At 42.7% G+C, this 27,543-nt stretch overlaps 1 protein-coding gene across 10 annotated transcripts in view; it reads left to right on the top strand.

Moving 5' to 3' along the window:
- Positions 1-27,543, top strand: part of ARHGEF11 (Rho guanine nucleotide exchange factor 11) — a 127,123-nt gene that overhangs the window by 23,701 nt on the left and 75,879 nt on the right. For 9 of the 10 annotated variants that reach the window (XM_064282740.1, XM_064282746.1, XM_064282745.1 and 6 more), the window contains one exon: positions 7,683-7,814. The exons of the other annotated variant lie outside the window; for it this stretch is intronic. In XM_064282740.1, coding sequence (XP_064138810.1) covers positions 7,683-7,814 — 132 coding nt within the window. The remainder of the gene's footprint in view (positions 1-7,682; positions 7,815-27,543) is intronic. 10 annotated transcript variants of the gene reach the window in all.

The following is a 27,543-nucleotide window of genomic DNA, read 5'->3' as shown; positions in this document are numbered from 1 at the left end:
GTCATCTGTTCCAGATATTTCGTATAAATGGAAGCATACAATATACGGCCTTTTGTGTCTGGCTTTTTTCACTTAGCATGATGTTTTCTAGGTTCATCCATGTCATAGCATATATCAGGAAGTCACTCTTTTTTATGGCTATATACTGTTCCATCGTATGGATACACAGAATTTTGTTTATCCATTCATCAGTGATGGACATTTGGATTGTTCATTTTTTTACATCTATTATGAATAATACTGCTATGAACATTTGTGTACAAGTTTATCTATGGACATATATTTTCATTTCTCTTGGGTATACACCTATGAGTAGAATTGTTAGATCATATGGTAGCTGAATGTTCAACATTTTGAGGAACTGCCAAACTGTTTTCCAAAGTACCTACACCATTTTACATTCTTACCAGCAATGTGTGAGGGTTCTGAATTGTCCGCATTCTTGCCAACACTTGTTATTACCTGTGTTTTTTATTACAAGCCATCCTAGTGGATGTGAAGTGCTATTTCACTGTGTGTGTTTTTTAAATAATTTATTGAGGTGGAATTCAGATAACAAAGTTAACCATTTTAAAGCGAACAGTTCAGTGCCATTTAGTGTATCACAAAGATGAACGACATAGAAAAAAAAAAAAAAAACCCAAACCAGACCAGTTGCCATTGAGTTGATTCTGATTCGTGGTGACCCTGTTGTGTTGCAGGGTAGAACTGCTCTCTGTAGGGCTTTTGTGGCTTTAACCTTTTGGAAGCAGATCAGCAAGCCTGTCTTCCGTGGTGCCTCTGGGTGGGTTCGGACTGCCAACCTTTTGGTTAGTTGAGCACTTAACCGTTTGCACCACCCAGGATTCTTAAATCCAGACCCATTGCCATCAAGTCGATCCCAACTCGTAATGACCCCATGTGTTACAGAGTAAACCTGCTTCATAGGGTTTTCTTGGCTGTAAACCCATTGCCGTCAAGTCAATTTCGACTCAGAGCGACCCTGTAGGACAGGGTAGAACTGCCCCACAGGGTTCCCAAGGCTGTAATCTTTACAGAAGCAGGCTGCCACGTCTTTCTTCTGCGGAGTGGCTGGTGGATTCAAACCACTGACCTTTCAGTTAGTAGCTGAGTACTTAAGCGCTGCGCAGCCGGGGTTCCTTTTCTTGGCCATAATCTTTCTGAATGCAGCACCGGGCCTTTCTTCTGTGGCAGTGCTGGGTGGGTCTGAACGGCCAACCTTTAGGTTAGTAATGAAGCACAAACAGTTTGCACCACCCAGGGGCCTCACCGCTATCTAATTCCAGAACGTTTTCACACCCCAAAAAGAAACCCGGTAATCATTAACAGTCACTCACTATACTCTCCTTATAGCCCCTGGAAACCGCCAGTCTTCTTTCTGTCTGTATGGAGTTATCTATTCTGGATGCCTCATAAAAATGGAATCATACAAGGTTCATCCATGTCGTAGCATATACTGGTGCTTCCTTCCTTTTTATGACTGAATAATATTCCATTGTGTATATACTACATTGTTTATTTATTCATCTATTGATGGATAGTTGAGCTGTTTCCACTGTTTGGCTGTGTGCATAGTGCTGTTATCAACATGTATGTACACGTGTTTGAACACATCTTTCTACTTTATTTGGGTATAAATAGGAGCGGAAGTGCTGGATCCTATGGTAACTTTATGCTTAGAGTTGTGAGGAACTGCCACAGTGTTTTCCAAATGGGGTATACCGTTTTTCACTCCCACCAGCAGTGGATGAGGGTCCCAGTTTCTCCACATCCACAGCACTTACCATTGTCTCTCTTTAATTTTAGCCATCCTAGACGGTGTGTGAAGTGGTATCTCATTATGCTTTTGATTTGCATTTCCCTAATGACTAATGGCATTGAACATCTTTTCATGTGCTTATTGGGCATTTGTATGTCTTCTTTGAAAACTATCTGTGAAATTTTTTTGCCCATTTTTTAAATTGGGTTATTTGTCTTTTCATTGTTCATTCCTAAGAGTTCTTTATATATTCTAAATACAGATTTCTTGTCAGATACATTATTTACAAACATTTTCTCCCATTCTGTGGGTTGTCTTTTTATTTTCTTGATGGTGTCCTTTGAAGCACCAACATTTTTAATTTTGTTGAAGTCCTGTTTATCTTTTTTTTTCCCCTTTTGTTGCATGTGCTTTTGGTGTCATGTCTAGGAAACCATTACCTAACTCAAGGCCACAAAGATTTACTCCTGTGTCTTCTAAGAGTTTTATAGTTTTAGCTGTTATGTTTGGTCTGTGAACCATTTTGAGTATTTATGTTGTGAGGGGCCAACCATATTCTTCTGCATCTGGCAGTTGTCCCATCACCAGTTATTGAAAAAAACTTTTTTTTCCATTGAATTGTCTTAACATCTATGTCAAAAAGTAATTAACCATAAATTTCTGGATTCCAATTTTATCCCATTGATCTATATACTGTTCTTAAGCCAGTACCCCACTGTAGTTTTATAGTAGATTTTAAAACAGTAAAGTGTGAGCCCTCCAGCTTTGTTGTTTGTTTTTGTTTTCCCCAAGATGGTTTGACTATTATGGGTCACCTGCATTTCCATATGAATTTTAGGATCAGCTTTTCAAAAAAAAAAAAAAAAAAGATTTTGATAGGGATTGCACTGAGTCTGTAGATCAGTTTGGGGAATATTACCATCTTAATAATATTAAGCCTGCCAATCCATAAACATGGATGTTTTCATTTATTTAGGTCTTTACTTTTTTTTTGGCAATATTTTGTAGTTTTCACTGTACAAGTCTGGTACTTCCTTTGTTAACTTATTTCCTAGCTATTTTATTCTAATACTATTGTAAATGGAATTGCTTTCTTTTTTTTTCCTAAATTTTATTTAGTTTGTTGTTGTTGCTGAGAATATATACAGCAAAACGTGCACCAATTCAACAGTTTCTACATGTACAATTTAATGGCATTGATTACATTCTTTGAGTTGTGCAACCATTCTCTCCCTCTTTTTCCGAGTTGTTTCTCCTCATTAGCATGAACTTACTACCCCCTGTGGTTCTTATCTTTCCAGTTGCTGTTGTCAATTTGATCCCATATAGATAGCTCTTATAAGAGCATAATGCTCAGGCAGACCTTTTTACAAGTTAAGCTAAACTTATTGTTCTAAGTTGACTTCAGGGGACATTTTTTGTTTTAAGGTTTAAAGATCATCTTAGTACAATAGTTTCAGGGGTTTTATCCACCCTCCATGGCTGCAGAAAGTCTCGAGTCCATGAAAAATTGAATTTCTGTTCTGTATTTTCTCCCTTTTGATCAGGATTCTTCTGTGGAATCTTAGATCAAGATATTCAGTAATGGTAACCGGGCACCGTGCAGTTCTCCTGGTCTCGAGGCAAAGGAAGCAGCTGATCATGGTGGCAGTTAGCCACACATTCCGTATCCTCCTGTTCCTGACTTTTCCTTCTTCCTCCAGGTGAATAGAGATCAATTGTTGAGCCTTGGTTGGCCGCTTGGAAGCTTTTAAGACCTCAGGCACTACGCAATGAACTAGGAGGTAGAATAGAAGCACTAAACATGCACTAAGCACTAAATATTAGCCCAGTTAACTGGGATGTCCCATGAAACCAGGACCCTAAACCTCCAAACCAAGGAACCAAATCCGTGAAATGTTGGTTGTACAAGCCTCAGTAGCTACTGTTTTTTTTTTTTCCTTCTTCTTCTTTTGGTCATTGTTGTAAATATATATATATCACACAACGTTTTTACAGGTGTACAACTTCTTGACAGCAATTACAACGATCAGCTGTGCAGCTCTACCCTTAACCAGTGGGATTTTTCTATCACAGTTAACCCCCCATTTCCCCTTCCCTTCCATCCCTGGTAACCACTAATAAACTTTGGTCTCTATACATTTGCCTTTTTTTGTCTTTTTATATAAGTGAGGTCATACAATATTTGTCCTTTTCTGATTGGCTTATTTCACTCAGTATAATGTCTTCAAACTCAATCCATACAGTAGCATGTATCAACACTTCATTTCTCCTACTGGCTGAGTAGTATTCCATTGTACATACATACCACATATTGTTTATGCGTTCATTTGTTAATGGGCATTTAGGTAGTTTCCACCTTTTGGCTGTTGTGAATAGTGCTGCAGTGAACACTGACATACAAGTCTCTTTTTGAGTCTCTGTTTTCAAGTCTTTTGGGTATATACCTAGGAGTAGAATCGCTGGGTCATATGGTAGTTCTATTTTTAGTTTTTGGGAGAATTGCCACACTGTTTTCTGTAACAGCTATACCATGTTACGTTCCCACCAGCAGCAGATAAGGGTTCCAGTTTCCCCACATCCTCGCCAACATTTGTTATTTTCTTTTTTTTGTTTAGCCATCCTAAGCCATTGCCACTGAGTCGATTTCGACTCATAGCGACCCTATTAGGACAGAAGTAGAACTGCCCCATAGGGTTTCCAAGGTGCGCCTGGTGGATTTGAACTGCCAGCCTTTTGGTTAGCAGGCATAGCTCTTAACCACTATGCCACCAGGGTTTCCTTAGCCGTTCTCGTGGGGGTGAAGTGGTATCTCATTGTAGTTTTGATTTGCATCTTTCAGGTGGGTAATAACACTGAACATCTTTCCATGTGTTGGTGGCCAATTGAGTGTCCTCTTTGGTGAAACGTCCAAGTCCTTTGCCCATTTTATAATTGGATTATTTGTCTTTTTGTTGTTAAGTTGTTCAAGTTTTATACATATTTTGCTTAATAGATTCTTGTTGGATATATGGTTTCTGAAGATATTCTCCTAGTCAGTAGTTTGTCTTTTCATTTTTTGGTTAAGTATTTTGATGAGTAGAAGTTTTTAATTTTCATGAAGTCTCATTTATTTATTTTGTCTTTTTCTGTTTGTGCTTTTGTTATTAGGTTAGATAATCCATTTTTAAAAGCTAGGCTTGACAGTGTTGCCCTTTTTTCTTGTTCTAAGAGTTTTATGGTTTTAGTTTGCACGTTTAAGTCCTTAATCCATTTTTATTTTTTTGTGTGTGTGATGTGAGACATGGATCCTTTTTCATTTTTCTGCACGTGGAAATCCAGTTGTCCCAGCCCTTTCCCCCATCAAATGGAATTGCTTTCTTAATTTCATTCAGATCGTTAATTGCTAACATATAGAAAAACAGTTGACTTTCGAATATTGAGTTTGCATCCTGCAGCATCGCTAAACTCATTTATTGGTTCTAACAGTTCTTTTTGTGAACACTTTAGGTTTTTCCTTATATACGAGATCATGCCACGTGAAATAAATTTAACTTCTTCCTTTCCAATTCAGATGTCTTTTACTTTTTGTTTCTTGCTAATTGCCATTGCTAGAACCTAGGGTACAATACTGAATAAAAGTGGCAAGAGCTGCCCCTTCCCCCTCTGTTAGGGAGAAAACATTCAGTCTTTCACCTGTACATATGATGTTAGCTGTGGGCTTTTTGCAGATGACCTTTATCAGATTGAAGAAGTTTCCTTCTAGTCCCAGTTTTTGAGTGTTTTTATTATGGATTTTGGATTTGTCAGATTTGTTTGTGTGTGTGTGTGTCTATTGAGATGATCATGTTTTTGTTCTTTATTCTATAAATACAGCATATTACATTGATTGATTTTCATATATTAAATCAGCCTGGCATTTCTGGGATAAATCCTACTTGGTTTGGGTGTGTAATCCTTTTTACATGGTACTGGATTCTGTTTGCTAGCATTTTGATGAGTTTTTTTTTTTTTTTTTTCCTTTTATTGTGCTTCAGGTGAAAGTTTACAGAGCAAATTAATTTCTCATTAAACAGTTAGTACACAGATTGTTTTGTGATATTGGTCACCATCCCCATGATGTGTTAACAGTCTCGCCTTCTGCATCCTGGTTCCCGGTTTCCATTTGTCCAGTTTTCCTGTGCCTTCTTGTGTTTGCTTTTGGGCTAGTGTGCCCTTTAGTCTTGTGTATATGATTGAGCTACGAAGCCCATTCTTCATGTGTGTTAACATTGGCCCTATAAAAACCTAAACCAAACCCACTGCCTGCTGTCGTGTCAATTCCAACTCATAGAGACCTATAGGACAGAGTAGAGCTGCACCATAGAGTTTCCAAGGAGTGCCTAGTAGATTTGAACTGCCAACCTTTTGGTTAGCAGCCAGAACTCTTACCCACTACACCACCAGGGTTTGGCTCTGTAGGCCTGTCTGATCTTTGGCTGAAGGCTGGACCTCAGGTTTGATGAGTATTTCTCCCAACAAGCCTGTGAGATTAGGGTCCTCGTGAAGAAGCTGAGGCGTAGGTTAGGCAGCTTGCCTGTGAACACATGGTGCGAAGACTGGAACAGGGAAGCAAGACTTTTGGATTTAGTCTAATCTTCTGTCAGCTGCTTTACTTTGTACCTGTTATATCATGGATAAGCCACAGTTGATTTCATTGATTTGGGATGTTTCCTTTTGGATTGAAAACTCCCAGAGAGTGATCTCTCTAATGTGCTTATTATACCAAACCAAAAAAACCCCAAACCTGTTGCCGTCAAGTCGATTCCAAATCATGGGAACCCTACAGGACAGAGTAGAACTGCCCCATAGGGTTTCCATGGAGTGACTGGTGGGTTTGAACTGCCGACGTTTTAGTTAGCAGCTGTCATGAATTGAATTGTGTCCCCCCAAAATATGTGTCAACTTGGTTAGGCCATGATTCCTATTATTGTGTGCCTGTCCTGCATTTTGTGATTGTAATTTTCTGTTAAAGAGGATTAGGGTGAGATTGTAACACCCTTACTAAGGTCACATCCCTGATCCAATGAAAGGGAGCTTCCCTGAAGTGTGGCCTGCACTACCTTGTATCTTACAAGAGTTGAAAGGAAAGCAAGCAGAGAGGGGGGTTACCTCATGCCACCAAGAAAGCAGTGCTGGGAGCAGAGGGAGTCCTTTGGACCCAGGGTTTCTGTGCGGAGAAGCTCCTGGTCCAGGGGAAGATTGATGACAAGGACCTTCCTCCAGAGCCAACAGAAATAGAAAACCTTCCCATGGAGCCGATGCCCTGAATTTGGACTTGTAACCTACTAGACTGGGAGAAAGTAAATTTTTCTTTGTTAAAGCCATCCATTCGTGGTATTTCTGTTATACCAGCACTAGATGACTAAGACAGCAGCCGAGCTCATAACCACTGTGCCACCAGAGCTCCATACTCATCATAGAGTCACACAGTTAAGCCTTAATATTGAATGCATTTTGGATAAGTATGAAATTTATACCCTTGGTGATTACTGATTTAATTTTAAACGTGTTTGTGTCTTGTTTCTTTTTTTTGTGGACTGGGAGCATTACGGGGCATGTGTATGTAATTCTACTTTCTTTTTAGTGCTCAGCATTTGCTGGGCCCAAATAAATACTGGGCAGAAGCTTCCGGATTGGAAGGGTGCGTCTCTGCAATGCCAATCTAAACACATCTAAGGACAGTGTATTCTCCTGGCTAGATATCCATCTGGCCTGAAATCCCAGTGTTCTCTGTATTTTGCCTGCATTGTGTTTTTTTGGGTTTGTATACCCCTTCACATCCTCTCTCCTGCCTTCCTACAGAGCAGCTGGCTCGTCAGAGACAGTAACTGCTGAGAACTTACTGACACAATCTCCGCATTAAATCTTTTTGCTCTCTCCACCTTTTCTGACACGTGCACAGGCAAGTGATTACACATTTCACATTGAGGTACAAGCATCTAGAGACCTACAGAAGCTCTTTGGGGCAGCTCAGAAGAATGGACGGGGAGCAGAGCCGCAGCCATTTGCCTGCATATAACGTTGGCAGGCTTATGTGAGTGCTTTTGAACTCTGTGTCTACATGTAACATAATTGCTTTATCGATATCAGCATTGTATCTTTTCCTTGCCACCTGTGAACTCCTTAGCTTCTACTCTAGTATAAAATGGAAAGGAGGGGGATGTTCATTTTATCGTTAGTCAAAACCCAGCATCCTGAGAATATGTCTGGTGCAAAACAAAACCACGTTTTAAATTCCAAACGCAAATGGAAGTGCTTTTTGAATTAACCTGTTTTTGCTGATGGTGCTGCCTCTCCATTAATGGGGGTATTTGGGACTTGCCTGTGCCCTAATTGATTAAATAATCATTTGTATGTACGAACAGATAAAATGCAAAAGAGTATATGTACATCTTATGATTGTCCCTCATTTTAAATCCAAAGGCCAGTGCTGCATTTTGTGGTTTAGCAGGAGCACTGAGACCTGGCCAGTAAGCAGTGTCTTGAGACAGACTCACATTACCAGTAAGAAGAGTGTGTGCCTGCCTCTCTGTTGTCGAGGATGACAATGTTCAGTTTCTAGTTGTGGACCCAGAATACTTTTTTACCCCTTAACGCGTTTCTTTTAGCATCTTTGCTGTGGTTTATTTGATATATAATAAATATACATATTTAAAGTGTATAATTTGATGGTTTTGACATATGTGTACACTTGTGACACTGTCACCACAATCGAGATGAGGAACACACCCAACACCCCCGACAGTTTCCTCATGCTTCTTTGTGATCCATCTCTTTCTTTCTCCTCCTCTTCCCCATTCCCAGGCACCTACTTATCTCTTTTCTGTCATTGTAGATTAGTTGGCATTTTTCTGTAGTTCTGTATAAATGGAATCATACCCTGTACTCCTTTTTTTTTTTTTTTGGTCTGATTTCTTTCATGCAACAGAATTATTTTGAGCTTCACCCACATTGCCGTGCGTATCTGCAGTTTGTTCCTTTTTACCACTGAGTGGTATTATGTATCCACTCACCCGTTGATGAATATTTGGGTTTCCAGTTTGGGGCTAGCCCATATAAAGCTGCTGTGAACATTGATATATACGTTTACTTTCATTTCTCTTCCGTAAATTGTAGAAGAGAAGTGCCTGCGTTGTGTAGTAGAAGTATAATGCCGTAAGAAACTGCTAACTTGTTTTCCAAAGTGGTTTTACAAGTTTACATCCTCACTAGCAATGATCAGCATTCCCTTTGCTCCACATCTTTGTCAGCATTTGGTATGGTCAGTCTTTTTAACTTAGCCATTCTGGTGTGTGCATGGAGCCCCAGTGGTGCAGTGGTTAAGAGCCATGGCTGCTAACCAAGAGGTTGGCAGTTCAAATCCACCAGTTGTTCCTTGGAAACCCTGTGGGCCAGTTCTACTCTGTCCTGTAGGGTCCCTATGCTGGGCGATGCGAACAGGTAAGCACTTGGCTACTAACCAAAAGGTTGGTGGTTCAATTCCATCCAAAAGCGCTTCAGAAGAACGGCCTGGCAGTCTGCTTCTGAAAGGTTACAGCCATTGAAAGCCCTGGGGAGGGAGCGCAGTTGTACTCTGACACACACCCACGGAATCAACTCATGGCAGCTGGTTTGGTTTTGGTTTAGTGTGTGTGTGGAGTGGTATCTTCTTGTGGTTTGAATTTGCATTTACCTGATGACTAATGATGCTAAACATTTTTTATGTGCCAAGGAAGAAAAGGTCTGACAATCTGCTTCCATTAAGATTACAACCAAGGAAACCCTACGGAGCAGTTCTACTCTGTGACACATGGGGTCGCCATGAGTCGGAATCGACTTGACAAAGCAGCTGCCGACAACAACGTGACGTAGTATTAACCCAGTTACTGAGTTGTAAGGGTTCTTTGTATATTATAGATGCAATTTCTTTGTCGGATATATGTTTTTGCAAATATTTTCTCCCAGACTGTGACTTGCCTTTTCTTTTTTCTTTCTTTTTCTTAAGCTTTTTGTTATTGTTGTACAAAAATATATAACACAACATTTGCCAATTCAACATTTTTTCAGGTGTACAGTTTAGTGATATCAATTATGTGTTGCTTTTTTTAATAATGTCTTTAAAATGTTTTAAATTCGCATACAGTAAAATACAGTGTCTTTTGAAGAGCAAAAGTTCTTAATTTTGATGAAGTCCAATTTATCAATTTTTTTCTTTTATATTCATACCCTTTGTATTTAATAAATCTTTGCTACATTCAAAGTCACTATGATTTTCTCATGTTTTCTTCTAGAAGTTTTATGGTTTTTAGCTCTTACATTTAGATCTATAATTTATTTTGAGTTACTTTCTGTATAAGGTATGAGAGGGGTTCAGGCTTTTTTTTGTTTGTTTTTTTGCATATGCGTGTCCAATTGTTGTAGCGCCATTTGTTGAAAAGAGTAATTTTTTTCTCGTTGCATTGCAGTGGCACCTTTGCCAAAAAATCAGTTGACCGTTTACGTGTGGTCTGGCCTCTGTACTGTTCCATTGATCTGTATCTGCCTCAGGCAGCATTACACTATCTAGATCACCATCGCTTTATAATAAATAGGTCTTAAAATCAAGTAATGTTAAGTCTTCCAACTTTGTTCTTTTTTCAGAATTGTTTTGGCTGTTCTAGGTCTTTTTCATTTCCATATAGGTCTTAGAATCAGCTTGTCAATTTTCTACAAAAGTTTCCTCCTGAGATTCTGATTGGGATTGTGTTGAATTCATAGATTGATTTGAAGAGAATTGGCATCTTAACAATATTGAATCTTCCAATTTATGAACATGGTATATTTCTCCATTTATTTAGGTCTTTAATTTCTCTCAGCAGTGTTTTGTAGTTTTTAGTGTACAGGTCTTATACATCTTTTGTCAAATTTTTCCCTAAATATTTCATATTTTTGGTGTTATTATAAATGGTATTTTTAAATATCAATTTTCAGTTATTCCTTGCTGGTGTATATGAATACAATTGATTTTTGTATGTTGACCTTGTATCCTGCAACCTTGATAGACTCGCTTATTAGTTCTTGTAGCTTTTTTGTTGATTCCCTAGCATCTTAGAATTGGCTGATTATAAATTATGTTGTTTGCAAATAAAGACAGTTTTACTTCTTCCTTTCCAACCAGTATGTGTTTTGAGTTTTGGAGAAAATTGGGAATTTAGAACTTTTTACTAGGCCTGTGGGACAGATGTTGGATTCTCCCTCACTAGGAATTCTCTAAAAAGTAAAAAAAGAAGAGAGAATATTAAATCCTTGTATCAGTTCCTTTATTGATTCCATGAGCATTTGGTGTCCACCATGTGTCAGGCACTGTCCAGTGACTAATGGAAGAGACATAGAAACAAGAAATGGTAATTTAACAAGTAGCCATAGTAGTTATGATAGAAATGCTGTGAGCACTCAGAGGCAGGACTGTTGAGAATCAGGGAACAGAATGAGATGGTTTCTGTGGGCCCTGCTGCCCCAGCTGGGTGTGGTGAACAAAGGACTGGAGATGGTTGATGGAAATGCTCTGAACTGAGCTGTCCAGAGAAATTCTACATCCTTCTCATCCTGATTGTCCATAGTTAATTATTATTGAGATTTTGAAAGGCATACCTCTTTCTTTGTAGCTCTTTTTTCTTCTTCCTATTTTCTTTTTTTTTAAATCTTATGTGGGCTGGTACATAGCCTGGAATCTCACTGACCTGAGGCCGGGACAGTGGCGCGGGGGTAACTGACATCATGTTAATAACAATACTACATTATGCTGCCGTGCCCAGAAGAACCCTAGGAGTGAATACTATTGCCCTCATTTCTGAAGCTTTATTTTTTAAGGCAGTTTAACGTGTATCATCTTATTTTTTATCTTCATAGCAGTCCTTGAGGTATTTACATTTCTCATACATTTTGAGGGGAAAACATGCCTTTGTCTTTGTGGCCCCAGCATATTGGCCAGAATCTGGTGAGTGGGAGATGGGAAGTAGATATCAGTGTATGTGTGTTGGTATAATTGCTCTTTAGTTAGTTATCGTGCTTTGGGTTCCTCTAAGTAATACAGGGTAATTCCTGTTTTACAGATGAGGAAATTTCTCGAGGCTACCAGAGAGTAAATGACAGTAGCTACCTTTTATTGAATGCTTACTATGGGCCAGACCTGTAATAGGTGCTGGAGATACATTATTTCATTTAATCCTCACAATAAACACCAAGAGTTATTTGTGAGTAGCTGGGTAGATCAGGGCCCCTGGCAGACATATTTACTGATGACCCAGCTCTAAGAACTTAATCAGAGGTTCTGCCTTTGTTGTTTCATTAGTACTAAAAACCTAGAGATATGCAAACCCCAATTTGTTTCTAGGACCTCAGTGTCATGGCCTAACTCTTCACCCTGTTGCGAAAAAGAGTCTCTCCCCTCCCTGAGTTGAGAATTCCTGGAGAGACCAATATAGAAAGGACCAGTACGGCAAAGCGACTAGCACATGGTAGAAATTTAGTAAATGTTTCTGAGTGGATGAATGTATCTGGCTCACCATGGGAAAGGTGCCCATCAGGCCAGGGTGTCAGGAGTCAGCTGGCTGATTTTCCATTCCAGCGTTTGTTCCTCCTTCAGTGGTAAGAAGCACTTGCCGGTGCCACCTGTGGTAAGGCCCTCCAGTGGTCTTAAAACTGTTACGGGACAGGTGCTGCACATTACAGAGTGCCTAGAGTGAAAGGGTGGTGGTAAGCCTTCAGGCTGCAAAGATAAATAAGACAGTTCGTGCATCAAGGAGCAGGCAGACTATTAACTTGATAATTACAGCGGGAGATGAGTGCAGCCATAGGGGCACAGGATGAAGATAAGAGCTGGCCTGGGGAGGGGAGTGGGCTTGCATGTTTGTTTGTTTAATAAATACTTGCAAAGTGCTTACTATGTACCAGGAACTCTTGTAAGCACTTTGTACATAGTAACTCCTTCCATCCTCCTAACAACCTTGAGTTAGGTACTATTAGTGTCCCCGTTTTACAGCTGGATAATGAGGCATAGACAGTTAATTTGCCCAAGGCCACACAGCTGTTAAGTCATGGAACTAGGATTCTAATCCCGGCATTCTGGATCCAGAGTCTGTGTTCTTAACCACTGTACCATGCAGCCTCATAGAGGTCCTGAAGTAGAGGGAAAAAAATTAGAAATGTGAACATTTGTATCAAATCGACAAGCTGTATTATTTAATCGGAGGTAACTGGAGACCCTGGGTGATGCAAACGGTTAACATGCTTGACTGGTAAGCAAAAGGCTGGAACTTCGAGTCTACCCAGAGTCTTCTCGGAAAAAGGGCCTGGTGATCTACTTCCAAAAAATCAGCCATTGAAAACCCTGTGGAGCACAGCTCTACTCTGGCATCCATGAGGTCTTCATGAGTTGGAGTTGACGTGACAGCAACTGTTTTTTTTTATTGTCTGACTACGTACTTAGAGAGAAGGAAGCATCAAGATTGATTGCCAGGGTGTCTACTTTGGGCAAGAGAGAGAATACAGGAGGACACAGGTGGGGTGTGTGGAGACAAGTTTTTTGATGTATTGAGTTTGTGTATCTACAGATTGGTGATGTCTACAGGCTGAGGTGTCCCCCAGAAAGTTACACATAGGAGTTTGAAAGTTCATAGACGAAGGGCTGAAAATAAGATTTGGGAGTTATCAGTGTTGTAAGAGTTGATTAAAACCACCAGAGTAGATGCTATCCCCAAAGAAGAGAATATAGAATAAGAGCAGGCCCCCCCCCCCCGCCCCACCACTGTTGAGTCTCTTCCAACTCATAGTGACCCTGTAGAACAGAGAACTGCCCCGTAGGGTTTCCGAGGCTGTAAATCTTTACAGAAGCAGACTGCTGCATCTTTCTCCCACAGGGCAGCTGGTGGGTTCAAACCACCAACCTTTCAGTTAACAGCCAAGCACCTTAACCACTGCACCACCAGGGCTCCTCAGAATAAGAGTAGTAGGCCTGAAAGAGAGAGGTCAAAGTGTCAGATGCAGAGAGAGGTCCGGTTAGATGAGAGCTGGAAAAGAAAAAATCCTTCAAATTTTCAGTTAAGGGCCATTGATAATCTTATTAAAAAGAACCTCATCCGAGTTCTAGGGACAGAATTGCAGTGGATTGAGGAGTAAGTGGGAGGTGAAAAAGTGGAGACAGTAAACGTAGACTACTCTTTTCAAACGTCTGGATGAGAAGAGAGCGATTGATAATAGCTAAAGGGACTTGCTGGGTCAAGGAAGATTGTGACTCATAACGACCCTATAGGACAGAGTAGAACTGCCCCGTAGTGTTTCCAGGGAGCACCTGGTGGATTTGAACTGCTGACCTTTTGGTTAGCAGCCGTAGCTGTTAACCACTGTGTCACCAGGGTTTCCTAAGAGAAATTTGGATAAATTTATAGGCTGAGGGGGTGGTGCTAATAGAATTGGAGGGATCTTGAAGAGTCAGGAGAATCTTCAGGCGAATGGGAATGGGTGCAGGGGTATGAGTGGGATTTGGCCTTGAACTAGAGGAAAGGCCCTAAGATGAGGGAGTGTAGAGTGAGGAGCTGGTAGGTGGAGGTAGGAAGTTGAAGAAGAAAATGCCTAAAGGCTGTAGTTAGTGAGATAATTTAATGGTGGAGAAAGGGCAGACATTAAATATGGAACTTGAGGAGAGCAGTAAAGATTTGAAGTAGTGGTGAAGGGCGCATGGAAAAGAGGATAGACCAAGGCCAGCAAAACCCAGACTGGGGCCCTGAAGGCCTCCAAAGGCTGGAGACCTGGAATCTGCACGCTAGGTAGGTTGCACTGTGGTGTGATTCTCCCCAGCTGAGCTCAGCTAACTGGACGTAGGAGCAAAATCCACAAATGGGAGCTTGTTGGGCAGGTTTGATGGAAGGGTTGGATTGTATAGGAATCAGAATTGCTGCTTTAGGACATCAACTGTGAAATCCAGGCTGGAAAGAAGAGAAGCCAGGAGGGGGGCTGACACCTGGGAGGAAAATAGGACGAGGGACTGGTGAGGTCACTAATAGGTGAGAGAGCTGATATGGGACTGAATGTGTGAGCCAGGGGAAATTCAAGGAATTATAAATGTGTCGTAAGAAAGAGGCCCGTAAGCAGAGATTGGCTGTACAGAATTAAGAGGCGTTGTAATAGAGGGCGGGAGAGTATGTGGTAGAATGGAGGCTGGGAGGAGGTGTGAGCAGCCATCCTGGGAATGTTTGAACTGAGGCTTGAGGAGAGAGCAGGACTTTGCCAGGCAGACAAGGAGTAGGCCCTGTGAGGCGTGGCTCTGTTACTTAAAGCAAGACAGAACCAAAATGACCGTGTCTTTGAAGTAAACTTACCCACTGGAGGAGGCTCTTGATATATGTGGAGTAGGGTGGAAGTATGAGGAGTTGGGAACAGACTCAAGTAAAGGTGATAGAAAGGAGATGAAGTTCAGCCCTGTAGGTAAAGTAGGTTATCTATAGGGCAGAGCAACAGTGGCAAATGGTCCACACGTGCAGTTCGCTCTACTGGACAGAGCACAGAATGAGGGGTCCCGGTGAATGTTAACCTGCTGGCTCCATGTCCTCTCTCCCACATCACTACCCATCAGACCCCAAGACCTGCTTCATCAGCACCCTTGTCCCAAGACCCACAATGACTTTGCACTGAACAAGAAAGGGAGATCTCACTTGTGTCATATTTTACTTTCTTCTTGAAGCCTAGCAGCGCCTCCCAGTAGGCACTCAGCACAGTTTGTTGAGGGAATGGCTTAGAGATGTAGCTGCTGCTGTTAGCTGTTGACAGTGATGAGAGCAGTTAACACACACATCACTTCCTGTGTACCAGGCACTGTTTGCAGTGTTGTTTTTAATCCTCAATAACAATGCTGTGAAGTTGGTGCTGTTTTTATCCATACTCAACACACATGATTTGGCAAAAAGTATTGAACAAATACCTGGACAGAAAAGCTATTTACTGTGGTAATGTGAGGGATAGGTATCCATCTGGAGTAGATTATGAGGTAAGTAGTCATACAGGAGTCTCCTAAGAGAGTCCTAGGGTGTTTATCCTTCTGGGTGCTCTCTAAGAGCTTAGCTCAAAACCACTGACCTCCGGATGGCTTTCCTTGATGAGCCTCATTTTCTCATCACTGCATTTGTTACTCGGTACTTTCTGTATACAACTGGCTCTTTGTGGATTTGCCCTTAACTTCTCCTTTGTACATTGTGTTTGCTGCCTGTCTCCTAACTCCTCAAGATTGTAAGTTTCCCAGGTACCATGTTTGTACTTTACGTTTAAGGCAGTTTTATGTATCAATAAAAACTTGTTAACTATTGATAAAGGTAAATGTTGACCATAAATACAAAGATTTCTGAGCCATTTGAGTAGCATATTAAGTATAAATCCACTTTGTATTTGATAAGCAGACTCTTGGTAGAGATAGAGGTCACTGATTTGAAGGTTTGACATAGACACACTTGAGTTTTTAAAGATTTGTGGGAGTTTTAGTTCTAAACTGCCTCTAGGATTTATTTAAGTTCATTCTTAATTATCTACAGCTGACAGACCAGGCAATCTGACTTTTTACTTCCTGTGGACTTTATCACCATCTCTGTAACTCCCACTCCTGAGTGCAGCCTTATGGCTCAACAATAGCTGGGAGGAAAGCCTTAGAAAGCAAAGCGAGCCTTGCCTTTTGTTCCTTTCTCCGCCTTGTGTAGGAATGAGGTAGAACATAGGAGGGCAGCTTCCTTTGCATACCTCCCAGCATAGAGTGAGAAGCACGGAGAAGTTGAATAAGGTGTGATACGGAGAAACTGAACCCATTTTTCCAGCTTCTCCCAGTGTTGTTATTTCCAGAATGGCTGACACCCCTACACTGATACGCAAATACATTCCAAGGCCTTGGTGTAACAGAAAGCTCACTGGCTTGGGATAGGAGCCCTAGATTCTAGTTTTCCTCCTTCTTCTAGGGACCTTGGAAAATCCACCAGAGCCTCTTGGCATCAATGTTCTCATCTGTGAACTGAGGGCATTGAGATCCTCTCTAGCTCTGAACATTCTATGATTCTGCAGGAAGTAGACCCGCATACCTTCTATTTTGTTATTCTAAAATGTTCCTCCCTACATTCTCTCAGGCAACTAAGACTTGAATACTTAGGTTTAAATAGAACTAGGTTATTCTTTCATTTAGTATGTATTTATTGAGCACCTACTATGTGCCAGGAACTGTTGTAAGCACTGAAGATACAGCAGTGAACAACACAGAATTCCTTGCCTTCTTAGAGCTTACGTTCCAGACAAGTAAAAGAAATTACAGTGTGCCAGATAATTGTTTAGGAGACAAAACAAAGTGTCAGGAGTGTGAGGTTGCAATTTTAGATGAGGTGGCCAGATACCTTAGGTGATAGTCGAGTAAAGAGGAGAGAGAGCGTGCACGTTTGATTCTGCCTGGCCAAGTGGGAAACTGACACCCTGCTAGGGGAAGCTGCTTCATCCATATCGTACAAGCCTAGTTGTGGCTCGCAGTTGCTGACTGCCCACTTCTGTTTCTACTAACCTTTCTCCTTACCACCCCATCATCCTGTTTCGTGCCAGACGCTCTGCACTAATGAATGATTTCACAGCCCTTTATAAATCTCAACCCAAAGACTGTAATAAGAAGTTCCATTAACACCCCTGCCGCCAGCACACTGCAGGAATCTGGGAGACCCTGGCTGGTTGGACATCCATACCACCTCCTGACATAGCTCGATGTTCAGATACTTCTGTGGCTTCCTTCTGTCCCCCTTTAACTGCTTTTTCTCTTTTGCTCAGTTTTTCTCTCTTCTTTCTCCGTATCTTTGCACATAACCCCTCTATCAGAAATCTTTTTGTGTTCTACCATTTTCTTGGTATTCGTCTCCCCTTAGTTTTGTAACTTCCCTACTTCCTCCCCTTCGCTTTGTCTTTTCATCGTGTGTCTGTATTTATTCCATCTCTTTCTAACGCTTCCCTTCTCCCCTGTGTTTTCCCTCCTGCTTTCTGTCCTGTCCTTTCCTCATACCCTGTGATGTATATGGAAAGCTGAGGTGACAGAGGTAAGGCGCCGTCTCTCCTTGTCCACAGAGTAAGTCCAGTCTTGGCATCTCTGCTGTCTCCCCCTAACTTTGCTCGGCCTGCGCATGCAGAACCCACTCGGGGGGAGAGTCCAGCACAAGTTGGTTAGGGCTTCAAGGGCTGCTAATCTCGGCCAGTCCGGCCGTGTAGGAGCCCTGTTCTCTCCAAGCCTGCCCCACAGGGCTCGTGCTCCAGGTCTTGGGTTGCTTCATTTGGGCCCATCAGCCTCTGGCTCAGTCTCTTGGCACATTTACACTTGGTGAAGTATGGGGATGGCATCACATATCAGTCAAATCATTAAAGGTTCAGAGCGATCCAGGGAAAGGGTGCCAGACCTTTCACCAGTCACTGCCATCTCCTCACTGCCTTTCTGACCTGAGTCCTATCCAAGTGTCCGGAAAATCGGAGCCTCTTGACTTCCCCTTGGCATTACCAAAAATCAGAGCGTTGAGTCTCAGTCCAGAGCTGCCTTCTGCTCCGGAGGGCAAACAGGACCATAAAGGAATCTTCCTCCTGTCCTCAGAACCCTTTTTCCTGGGCCCTGGTGAGAGTGACAGAGAGCCTAGATGCTACCCATTCCTACCCTGTGATTATGGTGCTTATGGTGGGGGGCATCCTAGCTCCCTCCCTCTTTCAGTCCCACTCTGTCTTCAAATCGGAATCAACCTCAGGATTGGAAGGAGTCTTGGCAGTCATCTGATTAAACCAGTCCTCTGATTCTTAGCCCATGTGGTTGTGTGACTCCATCTTGAATCTCTCTGATTTCTCCTCCGCTGTCCCGTCCCTTAGTTTCTGGCTTGTGCCAGTGACATTTGTCAGCTGGCTTATTAAATAAGTAGATAGGACAGTGCTGCATGCGTAAAACCAGAAGCCCAAACCCATTGCCGTCTAGTCATTTCCAACTCATAGGGACTCTATGGGACTACGGAGGACGGCCCCAGAGGATTTCCAAGGCTGTGATCTTGATGGAAGCAGACTGCCACATCTTTCTTCCCCGGAGCAGCTGGTGCATTCAAATCACCACCCTTCTGGTTAGCAGCCAGGTGCTCAACCACTGTGCAACCGGAGCTCCTGCTGTGTGTGTAGAATCTTGTATTTTGTAGTGGATGCTGTGTGTGTTCCTACGCAAAAAGCTCCCATTTCATCCAGCTGGCCAGCAGAGGAGAGAATGCAAAATATTTCAAGAGTGGAAGACACATCCTTTCCTCCCAAGAAGTTAACAGCTTAGGTGTGGAAAGCAGAGATGTAGAAGTATTTTGATTTGAGAATACTCAGAAAAAGAGTATCAAAATAAGTGTCATTTAATATACAAATCATGTTTCTTAGGATGAATTCCCAAGAAGTTTTTGTATTTTTAGTCATCCTGGATATATCAAATATAACTTGAAATAAATGGTTTGTTTGTTTTTTGCTTTGATTTTGTTGTAAGAAATTAAGCAGAAGTACAAGGCGGGTGTATGAGGGCTGAGGTTATGCCAGACTAGGGTGAGGGTTTGATCATGAGAGGCTGAATCAAGGACAAGGTCTTGAGGTTGACTTGTTTTAAGCCAGGTTTTAATGGGCAGAATTGGCTCAGTACTAGGCTGCTTTGGAGCTTTTCTCAGTCTTCTCTGTCAGCCACATTTTGGGGGCTCTTGAATGGACTGGAGAAACTGTCTTAACAACCTTCACTTCTAGCCTCTGAGCCATAACTATTCAAAAGACCTTTAGGATGTTGAAGTCCATCCCTATTTGGTATGTCACCTTATCCCTGTCCTCTCTACTGTCCAACATTAACGTCATCTTCTGGGAGCCTCTGGAGGTGATTCCAGGTTACCCAGACCCTTGAAGGCCTTCATCATTATCGGAGAAGAGAGCAGCCCAGCCCTCAGACCACTGGGCGCAGTAAGGGACAACATTCAGTTTTGTAGTGGTGTGTGTCTCAGGCAGTCACTGGGCTAACTGAGCAAATCTACTCCCCAGGCAGTGGGCAGTCACACGGCAAGAAAGAAGGAGAGGGCTGCACAGTGTAAGTGGGAATCAGGCCCATCTTCCAGGATAGAAGAGCAACACATTTAGAAAAGAAGGCAAGGCCTGGCGTTCCTTCCTGTTAGCCAAGATTGGGAGGGAGGAGGAGCTGTGAGAGGGGTAAATTCCCTGCAGGACCCCTCCAGGATCTTGGAGATAAGAATCAGAACCTTAGATTTCTTTGGCCTTCTAGATGTCCTCTTTTCCACATCCTGTCCCCAGCCAAGACTGTTTCCTTCTGGAGAGATGGAGGTTGCTGTTTCCTATTCCACACGCTCCCTTTCATTGTCACATTTGGGGGCTTACCAGGGAACTCCTTCCTGATGTCATCTTTGTGGGCCTTTGGGAAGTAAGAGATGGAATGAGGGGAGGGGCTGTGAGAACACTCCCCTTTCTGTGTAAGTTATTTTCAGCTCTTGCTGTCATTCAGCATTAGTTGTATCCATGAGATGGCTTCTTTCCTCCCCTGGTCCCACCCTTCTTCAGTTTCCTGGAAATGCAATGGAGGCAGGAAGAGAGAAAGGATGGAAATTCCCATTGCATCCCTCTCCACGGTGCAGTGGTTGAGATGGGGTTTTGGGTGAGGGGGGATGGGAGATGGAGAGAGATGGAGTCAGCTCTGGAGGAAGAGGCCAAGAGACTGCTGAGCCGATGGTATGGGCCTAATTACTCCTCTGCTTTGAGCTTGCCTGTAATTGTGGTTTCTGGGAGCCAGCGCATACTGGAAATCTGCTGGAACAGCAGAGATTTGGGGTTTCCGCCTGGGATAGAGTTGAATTTTCCACTTGGAACAGCTTGCCCAGCGCCCATTTTTAGTTGGGGGGCAGGCTGAGTCCCCAAAACTCAAAAGGGGCAATTAGGGTAGTCCTAGGACTACAAGGCTGCCCTTTGGAACTGAATGGGAGATTGTATACCCTGGAATTCTGTACATTTTTGAAAAGTTCAGAGAGGCAGTAGATAGTAGGATCTGGGGAAGAGATCCTGAAAATCTTTTGATGTTGAAAGTGAGGAGATCAACCCTGCCCCTAACCTTGGATAAGCAAGTTAACCTCTCTGGACCTTAGTTGCCCCATCTGTCTTTATAGGGGTGTTCCTGAATAAGAGATGGGAAAATGCTGGGGAGCAATTTAAATCCCCTCTTTGCCACCGTGGTGCTAATAATAACAGCCAACATACTTTAAGCAGTTACTATATGCTCTGTACTTAATTGCTTTAATGAATTCTGTTATTAAACCTTGGAAGTAGTTACTAACCTCTGTTACAGATGAGGAAACCTGAGGTTGAGAGGTTAAATATCTTGCCCAAAGTCCTGGAATTAGTACGCGTCAGCATCAGGACTACCAACTGCAGGGCCTGATTCCAAAGCCTGTGCGTTTGGCCAGCAGACTTGTAAGTGGTAGTCTGCATTCTGGTAATTTTACACTTGTGCCAGGAAACACTCAGAGCCAGACTGGCTTAGTAAGGACTGACTGTTGGACTTAGAGTCAGGGAATCTGAGTTCAAGTCTTAGCTCTACCCCTCACCAACCCTGGGATATCAGGCAAGTCCTTTATCTCCCCCACCTGTAAGATAGATACGCTCAGAGTTGTTCTGAGGATCAAACAAGATAAGGCCCAGCACAACACCTGGCACTCAGCAGATGCTTACTAAATGTTAGCAAAATCTGAATTTGAGTAAGGAGAAATATACAGCCAACCCTGGCCATTCTGAATTTGCAATCTGAGATTTTAGAACAAGATAAAAGGTGAGCATGGCTCTGTGGCGAAGTAAAATGGATGGCAGGGACTCTAACCAGAGAGCAGCACATTGGCAGAGTGGTCTAAGGAGAAGGGCTACAACGTTTAACTGCTTGGGTTCAGATACCAGCAGCATCTTACCTGCTGGATGCAAGAAATCAAGCCGGTTAACTCAACCTTTCTGTAGCCCACTTTCCTCATCTAAAAAATGGCAACGTTAATAATACTAACTCGTGGTTAAATAAAATGAATAATAATGGCTAATATTTATTGAGGAGCCCTGGTGGTACAGTGATTAAGCACTCAGACGTTAACTGAAATGTCAGCAGTTGGAACCTACCAGCCACCCCACCGGAGAAAGATGTAGCAGTCTGCTTCCGTAAAGATTCACAGCCTTGGGAACCCCACAGGGCAGCTCTACTCTGTCCTGTAGGATTGCTGTGAGCTCGAATCGACTCAACAACAGTGGGAACAGGCAATATTTACTGAGGCCTTACCAAGTGCCAGGCCTTGGCGTGAGCCATTTTTACATGTTGTAAATAATTCAGCCCTCACAGTAGTTCCAGGAAATAGGCACTGTTACTATCCGCAGTTTACAGATGAGGACCAGAGAGGTTAAGTAACTTGTCAGAGGACACACAGCTAATAAAGGGCAGAGCCAACAGTTAAATCCAGGAGAAGGGCTTAAGAGCCTGCACTCCTAATCCTACTGTCTCATCACAGTACCAGTTGCTGCCAAGTCATTTCCAACTCCATGTGTGACCCCAAAGTAGAATGGTCTTCCATAGTGTGTTCAGTGGCTGGTTTTTCAGAAGTATACTGCCAGGCCTTTCTTCCGAGGCACCTGTGGGTAGGCTCAAACCACCAACCTTTCGGGTAGCAGCCAAGGACATTAACCCTTTGTACCACCCAGGAACTCCTTTGTCAAAGTAAGTACTTTATTAAAAAAAAAAGCTAGTTCTTTGGGGTCTTAAAAGCTTGTGGGCAGGCCATCTGAGATACTCCACTGGTCCCATCTCATCTGGAGCAAGGAATAGTGAAGAAAACCAAAGACACAAGGGAAAGATTCGTCCAAAGAGCTGAGGGCCTACAAAAACCACAGCCTCCCCCAGACTGAGTCCAACAACTAGATGGTGTCCGGCTACCACCACTAACTGCTCTGACAGGGATGACAGTAGAGGGTCCCGGACAGAGCTGGAGAAAAATGTAGAACAAAATTATAACTCACACGCATACAAAAAAAAGTCCGGACTTACTGTTCTGACAGAGACTGGAGAAACCCTGAGAGGACGGCCCCTGAACAGTTTTTTGGCTCAGTAATGAAGTCACTCCTGAGGTTCACCCTTCAGCCAAAGATTAGACAAGCCCATAAAACGAAATGAGACTAGATGGCACACAAGCCCAGGGGCAAGGACAAAAAGGCAGGAGGGGACAGGAAGGCTGGTAATGGGGAACCCAAGGTCGAGAAAGGGAGAGTGTTGACGCTTCGTGGGGTGGACAACCAAAACAATATGTGTATTAATTGTTTAATGAGAAGCCAATTTGCTCAGTAAACCATCCAAAGCACAATAAAAAAAAAAACTAGTTCTCATCATTATCATCATCGTTGGAATCCCACCTATCAGTCAGTCCACAATTATTTACTAGAAGCACACCCTTGGCACTGTGCTGGTTATTGTGGACTTTGCAGGCAGTAGAAATGAATTTTGTTACGGAAGAGGTCATTGGAGAAATCAAACTACTAGTTACGAAAGTTTCCCAGAGAAGGTAGTATTTGAGTTCAGCCTTAGAAAACTGGGGTGAAGGGCAAGGGTGAGTTGTTTTGAGCATTGAAGTTTAGGAGGAGTTAGAATTTCAACGTTGGTCTTTCACCATTCAACACATTTTCACTGAGCACATACTATGTGCCTGGCTTGGTAGAGAATAAGATAAATATTGATTGCTCAGTTGGCCAATTCAGGTCTGTTTCCTAGATTAAGTCCGGTAGCCTGGCAGTTTCTAGGTTAAAATACTGTTATTGCCCTGCTCAAGGTAGTCCCTTGTTGACATAATACAACCCCACTATGTGTTTGTGCCTAGATAGATTCAGAGTATGTTAGAGCTGGAAAGGAACTGCAGGGACCATCTCCCATCACTCCCCCTCCATACACACCCACCCCCCCCCCCAGCACCACCACCAGAGAGGTGAAGAAATTTGCTTGAGGTCACACAGCTAGTTGGTAACTAGTTAACAACAAAACTAAGACTATAATCTAGATCTTTAGACTCCCAGGGCATTATTTAAACTACTCTGTGCTGTTTTAGGATATACTCTAAGTCAAATTAAAAAAAAAAAGTGCCCTAAAATGTAACTAAGGAGCCCTGGTAGCAAAACAGTTAAGCATTTAGCTGCTAATTGAAAGGTTGGCAGTTCAAACCTACCCAAAGGTTCCACAGGAGAAAGACCTGGCAATCTTCTCCCATAAGATTAAAAAAAAGATTTACAGCCTAGAAAATCCTGTGTGGCAGCTCTACTGTCACGTGGGGCTGCTACAAGTCGAAATCGACTCCGCAGCACCTAACAACAGAAGACTGTAACTACATGGAACAAATGCTTGTCATTACTTTTAACTTTCAGAGGGTTAGCTCCATCTCACAGCACCAGAGAAGTTTGTCTTCGGAATATCCCTCTCACTGTTGGGCACCCTCCTCCATCTCAGAGATTTAATTTGGTACGAAGGAGTGTAAGACACAGCAACACTTGCTAGAAGCTGCAGGAGCTCTAAAAAGTCCTTGTCTTCCCGCTGGATGACCTGGGATCTCCCCCAGCAATGAGGGCAGCAGCTCGCTTCCTCTCTGTGTGTGGATGAGCTAGATCTACAGACCTGAGGAACGGGTGGCTAGGCAGGGCCTGCGGAGCATTCTTTTGGTTTGTGGCCTGCCCATTCCACCTCCTGTCAGGCAGGCACATGTCTGAATCTATTGTTTGGGGTTGTCTTAGACCGGGTGTATGTTTTGAAAACAGTGGCTTGTTCCAGCAGTTCCAGTCCCAGCTGTCAGCACCAGAGGATGGCGTAGGGATTAGAGAGTTCTAAAGTGGCTCACTCCGTGATGAAACTGTGGTGAGAGCTAGAGGCATCTGGCTCCTGGGGAAGTTGACTCAAACTTTCTCTGGCTGGCCCTCTCTCAGCTTCTTAAGCAACTCTGTATCCTTTGCAGAGCTGGGTTGTTGGTTGTGGGGGTGGTGGTGTGTGGTTGGAGATGGCGGTGCTGGAAGAAGGCATGCATCCCTCTTTCAGGGCAGATATTTTATTAGAGAGACAGAACATAGAATACTTGAGTTCCGTTTTAATGTAATGTAGAGGCAAGGATACGTGATGATTGTTGCTGTTTACTCATAGCCACCCTGTGAACAACAGAACGAAACACTGCTCAGTCCTGGGCCAGCCTCACAGCCGTTATGCTTCAGCCACTGTGTCCGTCCATCTCTTTGAGGGTCTTCCTCTTTTTCACTCACCCTCCACTTTACCAGACATGATGTCCTTCTCCAGGGGCTGATCCCTCCTGTTAACATGTCCAAACTACGTGAGACAGTCTCACCACCCTTGCTTCGAAGGAGCGCTCTGGCTGTACTTCTTCCCAGACAGACTTTTTTGTTTCTTCTGCCAGTCTACGGTGTATTTGCTATTCTTCACCAATACCATAACTCAAAGGCATGAATTCTTCAGTCTTCCTTATTCATTGTCCACCTTTTGCATGCTTATGAAGGTGGTTGAAAATACCATGGCTTGGGTCAGGTGCACCTTAGCCTTCAAAGTGACATCCTTGCTTTTCAACACTTTATAGAGGTGTGTCGCAGCAGATCTGCCCAGTGCAATACCTTGTTTGATTTCTTGACTGCTGCTCCCATGGGCATTGATGGTGAATCCCAGTAAAATGAAATCCTTGACAACTTCAGTATTTTCTCCACTTTTCATGATGTTGCTCATTGGTCCAGTTGTGAGGATTTTTGTTGTTCTTTATGTTGAGGTATAATCCACACTGAAGGCTGTAGTCAGTCTTTGATATTGATCAGTAAGTGCTTCAAGTCTTCTTCACTTTCAGCAAGCAAGGTTGTGTCATCTGCATATTGCAGGTCGTTAATGTGTCTTCCTCTAATCCTGATCCCACGTTCTTCATGTAATCCAGCTCCTCGAATTATTTGCTCAGCATACAGATTGAATAAGTGGTGAAAGGATACAACCTGTGATTATAGCCTAAGTCAGATGCTTAAGGGCTAGAAGGATACAAAGACTAGGAGTGATCATCCTGAGAGAGTTAATTGAGGAAGGCTTACTGAAGAAGGGGAGTTTCCAGGCAGTATTTGGAAGGGTAAGGGAGGAATTGTAGGGAGCATGTTGCAGACCCAAGAAGAGTCACCCCCTTCTCCCACCCTCATTGCCTTCCTTCCTTCTCTCTACTTCTAGCAGGGTTTCTTGAAGTCACTAGCTGAGAACGCAGGGGGTAGGGACATTCAGCCTGTGAAGTTCTGGGTCCTCTTCCCCTATCTTCCACCATTACAGTTGGTAGCTGAGGCAGCTGTGAGGAGGTGTATGTCCACCTGCAGTCGCTGAAGCTGAAGAAAAGCCTACAGCCTCCCGCGTTAGGAAATGGACTGCAGAGGAAGGGAGACATTTTACTGTCAACCTGGATTGTCTTCATGAGTTACTCATGTTACGGTTTAACCTCAGTGGTTTTAAAATCAAAGATCAACTTTCCTCTGTCACCCAGTACTTTACTGTCAATTTTGGTGTGAGCTCAGGAAGGAGGCACTAATTTAAAGTCCCCCTTAACAAAGTAAATTGGAAAGATGACTCTTCTGAGCATACAACATATTATTTAAAAGCAAAATGCAGACTTCTTGGAACGGCCGTTACTCTGGTTTACCTGTTTTATGGTTTGTCCATTATCTGTGCCAGTAATAAAAAGTTAACTCTTAGTTTCTTCTATTTATACAAAGATATAAGAAAACTCAGTCTTTTGAAAGTTTGTCTTTAAATTATATCATTATCACTTTGCAGGAGAATTTACTTCAGGATACATTTACTCTTCCAAAAAACTTTAGGTAGGACATGATGTAGCTGTAGAGTGATTTTATGTTTACAAATAATTTAGTTATCAAAGTGCTTTGTGAGAAGTATAAGGCTTGGTCTTCCCATTTTATCAACATGAAAGCTGAGACCTAGAGGTATTATGGCTTGTCCAAGGTCTGACAGTGGGCATGATGTAAGCAAGAAAGAAACCTCATTGAACAGATCAAGGCCCTTACAGATGGACCCTCCTGAGTCCTTGGCCCTGTAACAGATGCTCACTCTTTATCTTGTGATATTTAGGTCTTGTTCCTCCTTATCGCCTTTGCCCTTTGTTAAAACCAGGAAACTCAAATAAAAATATTCGTAGCTTTCATGGACATGACCAGTGCAGGCTCTGAATTGCTTCTAGATCATTGTTGGTGATGGCGTCTATGATTTTTCTCAGTTGAATGCATTTGGCCATGCCTGACCTCAGTTTATTTTATAGGGGGATCTGTCCTTTCCAGGCCTGTAATCAGTCTGAGTCTGCTCTGGGTGCAAAGATCTGATACGCTGAAGAAAAAACGTGAGGGACAAAGAATCGTGGAATGTTAGACCAAGAAAGCACCTAAGATAATCTGGTTCAGCCCTCTCGTTGCAGAGATGATGAAGCCATGGTGCAGAAACGGGTACATTGGTGTCAGGCCAGCTTGAGTTCATGTCCTGGCTCTGCCACTTAATAGCTTTGTGACCTTGGGCAACTTATTTAACTTCTCTGAATCCCGTTTTCCTCATCTGCAAAGGAAAATAACAACGTCTGCTTCACCGGGTTGTTGTGAAGGTTAAATGAATGTCTGTCTCACCGGGTTGTTGTAAGGTTAAATGAATACCTTAACACATTAGATGCTTATGA

The sequence above is a fragment of the Loxodonta africana genome, chromosome 3, assembly GCF_030014295.1.
Source record: "Loxodonta africana isolate mLoxAfr1 chromosome 3, mLoxAfr1.hap2, whole genome shotgun sequence".
NCBI classification, from domain to species: Eukaryota; Metazoa; Chordata; class Mammalia; order Proboscidea; family Elephantidae; genus Loxodonta; species Loxodonta africana.
This window is presented reverse-complemented; position numbering and strand designations above follow the sequence as displayed.